At 39.5% G+C, this 15470-nt stretch overlaps 1 protein-coding gene across 2 annotated transcripts in view; it reads left to right on the top strand.

The window, feature by feature from the left end:
* BRINP3 (BMP/retinoic acid inducible neural specific 3) overlaps nucleotides 1-15470 on the top strand; it is a gene marked incomplete at both ends in the record, with an annotated part of 207321 nt that overhangs the window by 108736 nt on the left and 83115 nt on the right. Inside the window, 2 exons of one of the 2 annotated variants that reach the window (XM_084266494.1) lie at nucleotides 1634-1824; nucleotides 11363-11553. In XM_084266494.1, coding sequence (XP_084122620.1) covers nucleotides 1634-1824; nucleotides 11363-11553 — 382 coding nt within the window. The remainder of the gene's footprint in view (nucleotides 1-1633; nucleotides 1825-11362; nucleotides 11554-15470) is intronic. The other variant, XM_084266495.1, reaches the window with a different exon arrangement.

Here is a 15470-nt window from a genome sequence, read left to right as displayed (position 1 = left end):
AATATGCAGTAGTTCCAAAAAGGTTGAAAAGAAAGTTTATTGGTTTTATAGCTTCTTAAAATGAAAGTGAATTTCTGAGAGAAAACTTTAAAACCTGACAATTAAGTTGAAAAAACCACACACACCTATGAAATAGTGATTTGCAAATACAAATTTAGGCACAATGCTGGTGTGCAGTCTCTGAGAAGCTGTAGGGATCTGTTTAGTCTCCTGCTCTTGGCTGGTAAATTGCATTATATTTCAGGTATGTTACATAAAGATATTTCTATTATAGTTCAGATTTGGTTTTGATGAAAAATTGCATCTGCAGGAATTTATCTGAGAGGAAAGGTAATTCACAGGTGCTGCACAAATGTTTGTACATCTAAGCTGCACTGGGGATAAGACAGTTTGGATCTGTAAGAGAATCTGGAAGATGCTGGAAAGTAGGAGGGCTGTACAAGAATGTCTTTATCTGGATTTTACTAATAGTTGTAGCCTTAAAAGAACTAAAAATATCAATTTAGATTATGTATTACACCTCTCATCCCAGTCACCCACAGGCAACTGCTTTGTTTCAGATACCTCTCAAGGGCTTATTTGCCTGATGCAGCCCTGATTTTTTTTGTCTTCTGTGTTAATTTTGTAAACGAACTCTGTTCTATATTTAGCTGGGACCTTGAGTAGGATCTTTCCAGCTCTCTACTCTATTTGCCTTCCTACAACCTTATCCAAGGGAAATCATAATTGACGTAACCACGCAAGTGATTCCCCAAAGTGGTAGCTAAACCATAGTCCAGAGGTTGCCTTGGACTTAAATTTTCACTGTACTCAAGTCTGTAACTAAAGCAGCTACTGTTGTACCTTGCTAAAGCAAAGATGTTGCAAATGCTGCATCTGAGGACGAGTCCTTCCACTAATAACTCTATCTGCTATCTTAATTGGTAAGTAAATGAATAAAAGATGTGTTTATTGGAATGTAATTGACTTGTTTGTTTTCCCTGCCTCATTGATTTATTTTGAGGAGGGGAAAGGCACAAGTCTTTGAATTAATTTATATCCCTCCTGAAACTGAAGTAATCTGTTTTTCGAAGTTGGACCTATATCTGCATATTTCCTCAAAATGGAGGACAAAGGTACAGAAAACTGGAAATATAAGTCTAAATGTGTGGTAATAGTGTTTCTCTAATTGTTCAAACTGGCAAGCTATGGCAAACAACTTCTCAAAAAGCAAAGAATATGTGCTGCTGCTTGAAATGTTTGTAAAATATGCTTTGTGCTAATGAAAACGCTTTTTGCAAATGGTCCAAATTTTGGGCAATTATTAATTTAGCTTCAGTCTCTAGCAAATCTGATCATTCTAAGGCTGTATTCACATCAGAACCTAAATGTAAACAATGGGAACAGCCGTATTCTCAGTGGATTATTTTTTATTTATTTGTTTCTGAACAATTATTTTGCTATGGCCCACTGTCTTTGCTTCTAATAAACAACACTCCTTTCTGCCTGTAACACATGACGGAGTGTCACTGTCAAGGCCTGTTGTAAGACCCAGCTAGTTGCCCCCAGCTAGTCAACAGAGCAGAGTAGTTTGCAAATGAAGAACATTTGTCTGAATGACACATTCCTGAATGAGAATTGTTTTGCTTTGCAGAGAGTTTGGCCGCTGGAAAGTAAATAATCTTGCTGTGGAAAGAAGAAATTTCCTTGGCTCCCCTCTGCCTCTTGCCCCTGAGTTCTTCCGTAACATAAGGCTACTCGGACGCCGCCCGACCCTTCAGCAGATCACAGAAAACCTTATCAAGAAATATGGAACACATTTCCTGCTGTCAGCTACCTTGGGAGGTAGGGTTAATGCTTGGAAATGTTGTGCTTGAGTTTGCTGTAACTGGACTGCCTTGGTCCCTGCAGCTGGGCTGAGCGACTCTCCCTGGCGTGGACTTTAAAGCATGGGAGCAGGGTCTGTCTAAAAGTCTCACAGCTTTCTTCTGCTGATGTTAAACGTTGCTTTATTGATTCTGTGTAAAAAAAAATAGGGAGAAAAGGAGAAGAAATCATGTTGCTTAGACTGAGGTACTTTTCCTGGGTTCCTGGTGTGCACGCTCCGTGTCTGGTGGGGATGTTTCTCTTCACTGAGAGGTCGTTAAGGAGAGTCACATTTTTTCCTGTAAGAGGCCCTTCTAATAATTTGCATAATAAAAATTTACATGAGTATCTTGATCCCTTACAGTGTTGCAGAGATGAAGTAAGAAAAATAATAACAAGTATTTTCACCAAATCTTTTCAGCTAGGGGACTTCTAAATGACTTTGACCGCTGGGAAGTTCCTCTATTGTCACTTTGCCATGTTCAGGACTAGTATCCACTTAACCAATGGGACTAAAAGTTTCAAAATGGGATGATGAGGCTTTTACATGGGATTCCTGTTAACTTAATGGAATCTGCAGCTCTAAATCCCTGCAGACTAATTTAGAAAGGATAGTCTATGCATAATTGTGATCCAGTCACCAAATGGATTGAAGAAATCCAGTGGAGGGGCCTAATGTTCAAGAGAGAGCATAAATTGTTCACAATGAAAGATAATTAGTACCTGCGATTACCCATCTAGGCATTACAAAATGAACTGACATTTTAAAAATGCAGCTTTATCCCTTGGTGGGTGATTATATTGAAGTTAATTCTGGTGATTGAGTATCCTTCCAGCAGGACAGTCTTGTCAAAATCCTTTATTCACCTGAGGAATGGTTCTCTTTAATACATTTCATAACTGAATTTTAACCATATATTTAGGAAATGACAGCCTTCCTATTGTCTTTTGGCTGGTATCTGAGATATGTAACAACTGAAATAGCTCACAGTAGCTCCTTTTTGAAAAAGACCATTCTAGAAACAAGGTGAATTTCTGTCTTGCCGTAGTTATCTAAAATACTAAAGAACTAATTCCTATCATAATTTTAGAAGCTAGTGTTTCTACAGGAAATCCACTGACATTAGAGTTTTAAGACCAGCAATTTGGAATAAAATTCCCAGATTTTCCTTTAAAATCTCGGCATTTTTCTAACATACAAATAGTATACTTTTTACAAGTGACCGCACATGAAAAACTAACAAGTGAAAGACAAGAAATCTTAAAATATAATGCATAATAACGAAATATTTGGCTGCAGCAAGAATCCTAATGCAGTGATTATCCGATAGCAAATAGTATTTTTTAGTATTATTGGCCATTTGCAAATTATTAACGAGCACAACTTTCAGTTCCAACAGCTAAATGATGGAACTCATTTTCAAGTTGAAATTAGACATAACAACTCAGGGAAAGCAGTCTAGCACAATAATAGCTGCTCTTTAAAAGGACAAAGCACCAGTATCACACTGAGGACAAAAGAGCTGCAGACTTGATACCTCTTAGGAAGTACGTGTCCCTTACTAAAAACTGAAACTTGAATATGGTCCTTTGGAAGACAACTGAAAATTGTAGCTTAAACATTCGGTATTATCCCCAAAGCCTCAGGATTTGCTGCAGGGGAACTGGAGTAAGGACACCCTTTTCTCACTCCCCTTCAGATTCCCTCACAAAGGCTGTAAGACACAGTAGCTGCCACAAGCTTGCAAAAATTTTCCGCTCACAGGGGGATGGTGTTGACTTCCGGGCTCTGTCAACACTTAATGAAGTCAAAGGGTGTTTTTGTATTAACTTTGATGGCTTTGATTTAGGTCCCTAGCCTCAATTTTTAGGCATGATTTCAGGCACACCTGCTGCCTTCCATTATCTTTGGATGGGTGCTGAATACTTTGAAAAATTGGTTCAATTAAAATAATTACAGGGAATTAGTAATTTCTAAGAATGCTTTCATGAGGTAGCTAATAACCCTGTGCTTCCCTGTATGCCTTAGTTCTCATTTTTGGGCTAGATTGAACAGGGATTCCCAGAGATGCTTGTCCATACTTTATTAATATGCAATTAGACTTTTTTTTTTCTCTCAATAATATATTCGTACTTTCACTTTAATTACAGGTTGGGTTATTCTGAAATCTTTCTCACTTGTGTAGCTCCTTAAAAGCAGACCAAACTGAGTGTGCATAGCACTTTTATTTAATGAATCCCAAATCATCTGTATTCACGGACATAAAGGAAAGCTTGGCAAACAAACAATCCTGTGTGAAGATTTGTGTGCCTCTGTGACCATTTGGCTTTCATGAATATCCCTTTTTGACCATAAAGGGAACTCTCACACATGGTTGGTTGTGATACGTTCCCAGCCTTTCCCCACAAACACAGAAATATTCCCCTTGAGGACATCCTGAAACGGGAACTTAGGGAAGTTCTGTTTTTCTTGCTGCCACAAGATAATGTGGAAAATGACATTTCTCACTGCTTCTGTTTGTGATGGAAATTGTATCGTCCTGTGACAGAAGCCAAATGCCCATAATGAGCAGCTTCAAGGTCCACGATAGACGGACCCTTTTGCAAGGCAAACACTGGACTGAGCAGTGGGTTCCTGGGCAAGGTCACGTGCCTGTGCACAAGGGTAACTCCTGCTTCTGTGCTGGGGCTCTGCAGTGTCTAATCCACTGAAAAAGAAGAGCTGTGGCTGCTCATATCTGTTAAATTCTGTGCACAAGTGGGGATGCTGTGGTGGGCAGGACCATCAGTAGGAGCAGAGGAAATTTCTTCTTGTTTAGGGCAAGACATACCCTGTTTGCATTAACAAAGGTGCAGATTTACACAACCCAGCCAGGACTGACTGGAACAGCTTTAGGGAAAAGGCAAGAGAGGACTCAATCAAGCCAACCCCGTCCTTGAAGGTGAGAGAAGGCTCTACTGGACAAGACCCTGAGCATCTCATTTAATTAGAGTTGCTCTGAGCAGGGAGTTGGACTGGATGACCGCCAGAAGTCCCTTCCAGGCTAAATTATATTCTGACTCTATGAAATGTATTTCTAAATTCCTTATCAGCTTTCAACTAGCATTTCCAAAAAACAAATATTCTCCTTTGAATGAGAGACAATACACAGTATTACTTTTTTTCCCTCTTTTGTTCTGCATTTCTACTTTCTGCTTTTGCTTGCATACGGCATGGTGCAATGAAGGTCCAGCTTGCTGAATAATATAAAAGAACATTAGCAGCTGGACACTTTAGTGGTTTACAAAAAATAGAGTGCAGCAGTGAGCTTCAGAACGAAGATGGTGTGAAGTCTAGCACACCATTGTGGGATAAATGTAGGAGGATGAAAATATCAGTGGATCCCACTTGAAAGGCATTCACTTTAATGCTGTTCTTACGTATGGATGTAAAGGCTGCTCAGCAAACCAACAGACTTGGTGATGAGGAAATCGTAGATAACTACCATACTATGCTGAAATGATGGACCTTTGCCCCAGGCATTTGGGTGATGGGAGTCTGATGTGGGCGCTTCGCAAGAGGAACATGTAGGACATCAGAACTGAATCCTCCTTGCATCTGGAAACATGGTAACTGCTCTGAATAAATGGATTTGCAGGAGGTTGTCATAGCTTTTATGAAACTGGAGCCTTTATAGGCAATTGGCTAAATGGCAATCTATCTCAAACATTGGAGAGAAATTGATTTATTTTTACTGCTATTGTCAGTCCTAATTCCGCAGTGTTCATTCCAATACCATCAATACATTCATCTCTCTGAGTCAGGAAATATCTCTTGATAGTGCTGAAGGCCTTGAAAATCAAAAGAAAAATAGGTAGCTTTGTCTTTATAACAGACAACCTTAACAGGTGTCAGCAGACTAGCTTCACCTCAACCTCTTGTCATTCTCCTCTCCACTAGTTACAGTACTGCAAGGGAGTCTGGTCATTATACCTGTACTGTTCCACACGCTGAATGAAGAGGGTCAGATTTTCTCTCCCTGATTAATATTCCTCTGGAGCAGTGTATCACTCTGTGGCCAGAGATGGGAGAAAGCGTCAGGCGCTGTAAACCAGTGAATCTCAATGAACTCTGGAGGATTTATTATCATTTACACTAACTGCTGGTATGACCTTTGTTTTCTGTAATACTTCTTTCGAGGCAGGATAGAAAGTATTTGCAAACAAGGGAGGGAGAGTTCAGTCCCAAAAAACTGATGTGAGAAAGAAATTTGAAAGTTTAACATCAGACTTCCAAACACCTCACCCAGGTATGTAAATTTCCTAGAATTTAAGATTATGGATGAGGAGTGAAAGAAAAAAAAACCCAATCCCTTTTTTTTTCTCCCCATCTACTCAATGAAGAAAAAATTACAAAGTCCAAAAACCAGATGGCATGTATGGAATTAACATGCACTGCTATTCACTGGAACCACAGAAATGATACCACATCTGGCCTGGCATTAATTTATATAGTTTTTGGAACTATACACTTCCATGTGTTTAAGTTTGGGAAAATGACCTGATAAAACCTTAATGGCATGTTCTGTGAGCCACACATGAACAGATTTTCCACTAGTGCAAGGATATATTTTATAACAAAAGCATAACATTTTAAAACCTTTTTTTTTCTATTTTTTACAGCTCTTCTAGCTGTGGCATTCTATTTAACCAGAAACTTTTGAGGAATTCATAGCACAAAGGCCTTTATACCTTTGTAAGATTTATGTATGTGAATGAAAAGAGAGCTGTAAGTAGATGACTGTCGATGATGCTCAGCTATATCTGCCTTTGAGTGTTATCCTTTCATTACTCTTTCCTCACTTTGTGACATGAAGTGATGGGAACTCCTTAGATCACTCATTTTCCTACCACTACCTGGTCTACAGAAGAAAATCCAAAACATCAAGGTATAAAATCCTTTAATCACTACAAAGATGTGGGTGCAGAAAAACAATCTCTCAATAATTGAGGCAGAAAATAGCACTAAATATTTAAATGATATGAATATGTATTATTATCTATAACAAAATATGTTTACTCCTTCAATAGACAGTTATATTTAGCTACAGTTGTTATAGTATTATTCAAATTCTACCATCTCAATGATGGTGATTTGCATTTTTTATTTAAATAATTCCTGAAGATGTTTTAAGATGCACACAAAATTAATTTCTAATTTCTGAATGACATTTATAAACTGTTGTTTAGGAGTCTTATATTTAAATGGCCATGCATGGGTTATCAGTCTAGTTCAATTCCTCTAAACTATTTTATTTCACTTCACACTTCTATTTTTTGAAAATCAGTGCAGAGTCTTTTTCTCAGCTGAAGATTTTAACTTATAAATACAAATCCTGGAAAATATGTTCAGATAAACCTAGAAAGAATTAAATATCTAGGCTAAGTTATAAGCTTGGAAATTCCAGGACTTGTGGGAACATTAGTATATATTGTGCCAAGGTCACTCTACAGTGTGCATGTCCATCTCCTGCCCCCCGATGCGTATCTGTCAGGGACAGCAGCTACATGGTAATAAAGCATCAGTGCAGTGACTGCTAATTTCTTGAACCAATCATTCGGTTATGGTGAACATTACCAAATGTTTTTTGGCTATTTCTTCTAAACCTGAAAAAGGAAAGTCCAACTGTCTCATGACTGTGGTGATATAGAGGGAATACTGCTTTGAGAGGTTGTGGGAAGCACCTCTGTTCAGATCTGAAGCTGAATAAACATGTGTTCTTAGTCTTCACTGCCATTAATCCTTTTCAGCTCTTAAAATTCATAATCTTGAATAGTTTTCTAAATCATACCTGTTGTTTTAGCTAATGCTTGGATGTCTTCTTAGCCTATTTATGGTGTAACCAGGAAAAGAAATACATCCATGTTTCAAATGTGACAGAAGGGTTTCTTTTGGCATGGGTTTAATTTTCCCTAAATTAAATTAAAATTAAATTTAGTTCAAAATCTAAATTAACTCAAATTGCCTTCCACAAATAAAAAATGAGTCAATGATGTCACTTTACAAACCACAGAGTTCTGGGTGTGAAAGAGATTTCAACTCTACATGGATGCCTGAGTTCCACATAGTGGGGAATTCCCTGGGGTTTAATCCACTTTTTCTAGCAAGTGATAAATCAGCTCTGACAGATTAAAACCTTACAGAATCTCTAAGATAATTTATAAACAGCAACTATTTTTGAAACCTACCTAATTGCACACAATATTAGCACAGGGCATAAGAATCCCAGTGATGAACTGGGACTCGGTGGTTTGAGATGCCGTACAAACAGAAGAAGGAGAAAGAGTTGAGGTGATGCTTACACTGGAGGCCCCATTGCTCCAGCTGCATGCCTTCATTCAACCTCAGGACATGTAATCTGATGTAAACTGAGTCAACCTAAACATTCAAGACCATTTCAACCTGGTTACAGAGCATGAGAAAGGAAGCATCAGGGAGTGGAGATGGAGCCTGCAAGGTTGGGGGTGCTAGGAGATCTTCCCTGTCAAAACACGCCCACCAGCAACTGCCACAAGCAAGGGTGGGATCAAGCATGACTAGGATAGTAGGATGATGTGATCACTGTGAGGGGGTTCAAAGGTCACTTTTCTGGCATTTTTTAATCAATGCAAAGCAGTGCAACACACCACAATGTCCTTTTCCAAGTGATTTTTTGGAAATAGGAGTTTTTATTGCAGGTAAGTTCTCTGCCCCCTGGAGAACAGATGTTGCTGATGGGAGAAAAATAACCAAACTGTTTTAGTAATAAAACTCAATGGGATTGTGTTGAAATAAAAGCTGTCCCACCATCTCTACTAACACCAAATAGGTGTCAATCAAAAGGGTTTACAACCAGAGCAAGATGGGGTAACATACCTGTTAATGAAACACAAAGAACCTGAAATTTCCAGAGATTTTCTTTGACACTAAGGGCTTGTTTTCTTTCACCTTACAATCCATTACTTTTTCTTTGGAAAGCCAGTCAAACTTGCAAAAGTCACTTTAATCGAAATACACTAGCTAAGACCTCTGGATAAAGGCAAAAGTGGAGAGAAAATTCTTAGTAAAATTTTGCACCTTGTTTGTGCAACCTGAACTGGTCACTGATACATTTTCTACCCCTGTGAGTTCCTGTGTTGTCCCTTCTGTTACGACTGTGTCTTTATCGCTCCACAAACAGCTGCAAAAAACCCCATGGTCCCTGGCTCCAATCTCAGCCCACTCTATTGCTTTTCATTTCCAAAATACCTTCCATACTGGCTGAAGTCACAGGGCATGTATTGAAAAGGCAGGTTTTATTGCATAGACAGAGTTGAATGCCAAGAGCGCTGCAACCTAAAGCAGGTTTCGATGAGAAATACCTCTCAAAGCACAAGTCATCACACTTTGCTGTGCTTTTCCAGCTTTTCCTGCTCACGGCGGTTGGCATGGGTGCAGCACAGTGTGAATAAATGTCCACCTGGCCACAGGACCAGCACTGCCTCACACCCAGGCTGCGCAGCAAAACACAGTGCAGAAACCTGCAGTAACGCAGGGCGCTCACACCTGCCCTGCCCATCAGCCCTAGGCTGCTTTGCAGGAGGTTTGGGCAGTAGTCAAATAAAAGCAGAAAGATTAGATCACTTGATGGGGAAATCCTGTTGCTTACAGAGGCTGTTTTAATTCCTGGTTCTTTGCAGTTCAGGAAACTAATCCTTGCTTTGATGACTGCATGCACAAAAATGTTCCATTATAAAACCGTAGGAGAAGTAGAAATACCGTGGTGAAAACTCTGGTAGGCTCCACTGAATAGCCAGCTGTCCTGGGAAGCAGCTGTCCCTTCCAGGCTGACATGAACATACTGGACAAACCCAGCAGGTCTAATTAGAAAAGAGGCTCCTGGATAATGGTGTTTTTGCCTATGGAACGTCTGAAGGGCATGACTGTCCTCTGAATTTGTGAGAGATCGGGAAGCACTGTAAGGTAGACTGATTAACAGGAATGCACTATTTCTCCACCAGCAAATGGATTTTTGCAAGCCAAGGTAGTTATGTGTCAGATTAGTGGACAGATGTGGTCTCCTGCATGGAGGCATGCATTCCTCATGTAGCATTGCTCACCACCAACTTTATCTCCTTTTAAAGATGATGTCATGTTTTCATCCTACATATTACCCCTCTACAGTTATTACCTTTTGGCACAGAAACCCATGCAAAGCTGGCAGCCAGTCCTCTGAATGGGCAAAATGCCACTGCAGCAGATGGGTGAGCAATGAAACGAGCACAAGTGGCAAGTCGGACCCTATGAGGACAGCTCCCTTTCCAGGAAAAAGGAAGTGGCATTCTGTAGGGTTCTTGAGCACCTAAAATACAGGTGTAATGATATGAATCATTTGTATTGGAGATTAACATTGAAGAATGCAAGTTACCAATCACAGACTCACAAAGTGAGAAAAGTCTTTTTGTAGTTACTTCAGAAATACGTTGCACAGATGAAAACACTGAGCCAATAAATTGTGTTTCTAGTTCATTTTCTGAAGCTAAGAGTTTTGCCTAAACATAAGTGAATTCTTTTGCTCAGGATGAAATGCAGGGAAAACAAATATCCGTGAAATGAGCAATAAATATGAAAATTTCCCTCCAAATTTAACAGTATCAGTAGGTCTGATCTGGAATGCTTTTAAGAACTTAGTTAAAAAAGGAAGCTTCTGCTTACCTTTTGTTTTCAATAATGCTACAGCAATTAAAATTTCTAAACTCAATAGTATTTCTCTGTGTCTCTCTGAAAAGGAAAGAGTGGGAAATCTGTAATATAAGATGCTGGAGCTTCTCTTTGCTTTTGGAAAAGCACTTCGGAGTTAGTAAAATGTTTATGTTATTTATGTTTCCTTTTTTTTAAGAAATGGATTAACATTCATATTCTATATTTCAATACATTTTTGTTATATAAATTTGGCTAAAGACAAATGTACCAGGTTTCAGGCATCTTAGCATTTCTGAATTGACTATAAAGCACTAGATTGCTTATAACAGGATTGTTCATAATAAGCTGTAACGGGGTATCTTCCTCAGCAATCAGGTAATATACATTAAAAAAAAAAAGGAAACCAGAAATCTCAACTTTTACACTAAAATACTAAAAAATGAAGGTATTAGGCAACTTTGGATATAAACACATTTTGTACATGATTTATATTTAATATCTGCAGAATATCTCTATATTCTTAGTAAATAGGAGTTAATATAGCAGACTTATCCCCAGTGTCATTGTATTTTAGGTATAAATGCTTCTTACTCAATAGCTGTTATTCATGAGGTACCATTAAAAAAACGAACAGCCAAACAAACCACACCTAGAATAGTATCTGTTGTCCATCTGTTTAGGCACTGAAATGTCTGTGTAGGGGTAACAACATCAGGCAGCAACTACAGAAAACTTCTACTTCCCTCCCTTATTTCTGGCAAACTGGGACTTGCACATGTCACTGATGGGGTCTGTGGTTTCTGTTTCCCTGCTCAGGAGAGGAGTCACTCACAATTTTTGTGGACAAACGGAAGCTGAGCAAGAGGTCGGAAGGAAGTGATCTCAGCACGAACAGCTCTGCGGTGACTCTGGAGACCCTGCACCAACTTGCAGCCTCCTATTTCATCGACAGGGACAGCACACTGCGCAGGCTCCACCACATCCAAATTGCCTCCACTGCCATAAAGGTAGGGAAGTCCTCTAGGATCAACCTACAGATGTATTTCCAGATTCACTAGCTGCTTTCTCAGGAGAAATGTGTTTTGATTAGTAAGAAAACACATGTTAACAAAAGTAATTCTTGTTCTCAACTTTTTTACCTGAATCAAAACATCCGATTGAATGTGAAGATTCTAACTTTGAAAAGGATTTAATGCACTACAGATGTGTTATTCTTGATGAGTAATAAATAATTTGAATGAGATGGACATCATAGCAGTTTTTTCATTGAGATGATCCCCTTTATATGTGTGCTCAGCAACTGCATTTATAGATGGACTGATGTTAGTGCATGGGTGCATACAGTTCCCTCATACATCTTTACCCTCTTTCTTCTTCTTTTGCAAAACATTGTACTCCTGTGACTGGGATGTTTTGGGGGTTTTAAACTGACTTTAGGAACAGTTTGGAGCTCCTGATTCTGCAGTTTTGTGAGGGCACATCATATTTTCTCTTAGGAAATAATTTCAGTACAGTTTGTCAGTCAAAGCATCCTATCTACTGAGTGCTGTAGGTCACTGGTGGCACTGGAGGATGCTTGGCTGTGGCCAGTGCCACAGCAGGTAGTATGTAAAGCAAAATAATCTTTTACTGAGCAGCACTCTAGCCTAACATGGCTTATTTGAACTAACCTGTCAGTCCATTTCCATAATTGAAAAGCAAATAAAATTTTAGCTTGCAGTTGAATATGCATTAATTATGAAGCTTTTAATGTAAGATGTGATTTAGAATCCATTCTGCTTATTGGATCTTTCCATCCGTTACCACAGTCTTTAACAAAAGACCATCTGAAGTCAATTGCAGTTTCCAGCTACCTTTGCTGTTACTCAAGTAAATACATATTTACCTCCTTGGGAGCACCAGGGCCTTTACAGTGAGAAGGATATCACCAGAATTTGTGGCTTGGCAGCACCTGTTCAGTTTGGCTGCTGGTAGATGGAGGCTATTACTCCTGCCCCATTAATCATGGGCTGGTAGAATGGTAGCTAATGCAGTTCAGAGTTCAGAGCTGGCCACATGCAGGTGCAGGACAGCATTTGGCTGTTCAGGCAGCACAGCTGAAAATGAGAAGCAACAGAGCCAGATCTCAGCTGAGGGCTGTCCATCAGATCAGTCTTGCTCCAGACCATCGTATTATACATCCCTCTGATGTGATTTACCTTCATAATCTTACTGTTTATCATGTAGATGTACATCTATCTTTAAAACTAGGATCCTTCCATCAAATCATATGCAAAACTTTACACACCAGACAGCTTGGTGTCGTTGGAAAACTTGCTGAGGGTGCACTTGATCCCTCTATGCCCATGACATAGATGTTCAACAGCAGTGATCCCTATACCAACTCCTGAGAAATGCCACTCATCACTGGTCTCCACTTGGACATCAGCCTGTTTACCACAACTCTTTGAGTGTGATCATCCAGTCAGTTCCATATCTACCAAGTGTTCCATCTGTCAAATCCACCTCTCCAATTTGGGGAACAGTGTCAAATGCTTTGCACAAGCCCAAGTAGATGATGTAATTTCCTCCACCCTTATCCACTAATGCTGTAACCCCATCAGAGTGCCACCAAATTTGCCAGGCATGATTTGCCCGTAGTGAAGCCATGTCACCAGTCACCTCCATATTTTTCATGTGCTTGAGCATAGTTACCTGGAGGATCTGCTCCATGATCATACCAGGCACAGAGATAAGACTGACCACTCTATAGTTCCTCTGGTCTTCCTTTTTTCTCTTTTTAAAAATGGTGGTTATGTTTCCCCTTTTCCAGTCAGTAGGCATTTCACTGGACTGCCATGACATCTCAAATGACATGGACAGTGGCTGAGCCATTTCACCAACCAGTTCCCTCAGGACCTATGGTTGCATGTCATCAGGTCCTGTGGACTGTGTACCTTTTAGGTTCTTTAGGTATTCTCAAACCCTCTCTTCTGCTACAGTGGGCAGTTCTTCATTCTCCCAGGCCCTGCCTTTGCTTTTTGTGACCTGAGCAGTTTGGCTGGAGCTCTTCCTGGTGATGACAGATGCAAAAACTTCACTGACTACGTCAGTCTTCTCCCTGTCCAGGTCTCCTATGCTGGAGTGGGGGGCACATTTTTCTTCATTTTCCTTTCATCAATGACATACTTACAGAAACTATTCTTACAGTCCTTGACTTTCCCAGACAGATTTATTTCTCTCACAGCTTTAGCTTTCCTAACCTGATCCCTGGCTGCTCAGACAGTCTCTCTGTATTCCTCCCAGGCTCCTGCCGTTGCTTCCACCCTCTGTTGGCTTCTTTTTGGCATTTGAGTTTGCCTTGGAGCTCTTTGTTCATCCGTTCATGCTGACTTTTTTGCCTGACTTCCTCTGTTGGGATTCATTGCTCCTGAACATGGAGGAGTTGATCCTTGAATACCAACCAGCTGTCTTGGGCCCCTCTTTCCTCCAGGGCTTTGTTCATTGATACTCTACCATGCAGATCTTGGAAGAGGCCATAGTCTGCTCTCCTAAGTCCAAGGTAGTGAGCTTGCTCTGCAGTCTCCTCACTGCCCTGAGGATCAGGAACTCCACTGTTTCATGGTCACTGCAGCCAAGTCTGCTCTTGAGCTTTGCATTCCCCATGAACTCCTCCTTGTTGGTGAGAATAAGGTCCATCATGGCATCACTCCTTGTTGGCTCCTCTATCCAGTCCTCCCTTTAATCCTTACCCATGAATTCTTGGTTGGCTCCTCATCCACAGTTAGATGTCTGTGTTCCAGCAGATCAGCTTGAGGGCTGATTCAGGAGAAGTGACACCCTGAGGAGCTTGGTGACCATAAGCCAGATCTGTGCCTTCCCCTCCTGGGCTGCTCCAGGGAGGAGAGTAAACCTACTGCTTTTTACACTGTAAACTACTGCACAATTTTTAATGTTTTCAGCTTCTTTATATAATGCTTCCTTAATAGATTAAGGTCTAAGCTGTTTAAATATGAGACATGGAGAGGGATCCATTAAGTTACAAAGCCAAATCAACAACACATCACTATTAGGTGAGAATGATCAAGATCAATTAGTCTTCCAGGGAAAAAAATCACCAGCAAATACTAATAAATATTTCTTTTTCCCAAAACTACAATTTCACTTTGGAAAGCAACACATAGTGAAACATTATTCAGCGTTATATTATTAAAACAACTAATCCTTGAGCAATTCTTATATTCTTCATTCAAATTCTTTGATATATGCAATAGCTGATTTTTTTTCCTTATAGGTCTTGATACATAATTTTGTGGAATTGATGCAGGAAGATAATATTTTGATAAATTTTACAATTAAGGTTTTCTATCAAAAACTAAGGTATGTTACCAGAAAAAGAAAGCATTAAGAAGGGGGAAGTAGAATTAATATTACAATTTTCATGTTTAATTAGTATGTATCTAGTGAAGAACTATACCATTTAGAGTGAAATCAACATGCAGCATGAGGAAACAGAGATATGTATTTGATGAAACAAGTTCGTTAATCAAATCTGTTTGTAATCAAATTTGTTAGCTGTGACATAATTATCCTTAAAAAATAACATGAGTACAACTGATTGAGGCTTTGAGTTAATCACATAGACAATACATTGTTTATTCCACTCTAAGAAAGGTAAAATCTCCATGTTACATTTTCCAACTGGAAATTAAATGTCTATGGGAGCTACTCAGAGCCTATATCAATATTTAACTTATTTAAAAGTCCCTGATACGTACATTCTTTCAATATTATTTTAATGCATGCATTTTAGTGTAAGTGGTTAGGCTTATATGCTAAATCAACAGTTTGCAGCCTCAAGGGCCTCATTGGAAACTCACCAAGTGCCTGAGGGCTGCATGTAATTTGCATATACATTTACATGAATGTACATCCTGTTGTGTTT

Source organism: Gallinula chloropus, assembly GCF_964237585.1.
Source record: "Gallinula chloropus genome assembly, chromosome: 6".
Classification (NCBI taxonomy): Eukaryota; Metazoa; Chordata; class Aves; order Gruiformes; family Rallidae; genus Gallinula; species Gallinula chloropus.
Note: the sequence above shows the minus strand (reverse complement) of the source record. Positions and strands in the feature narration are given on the sequence as shown.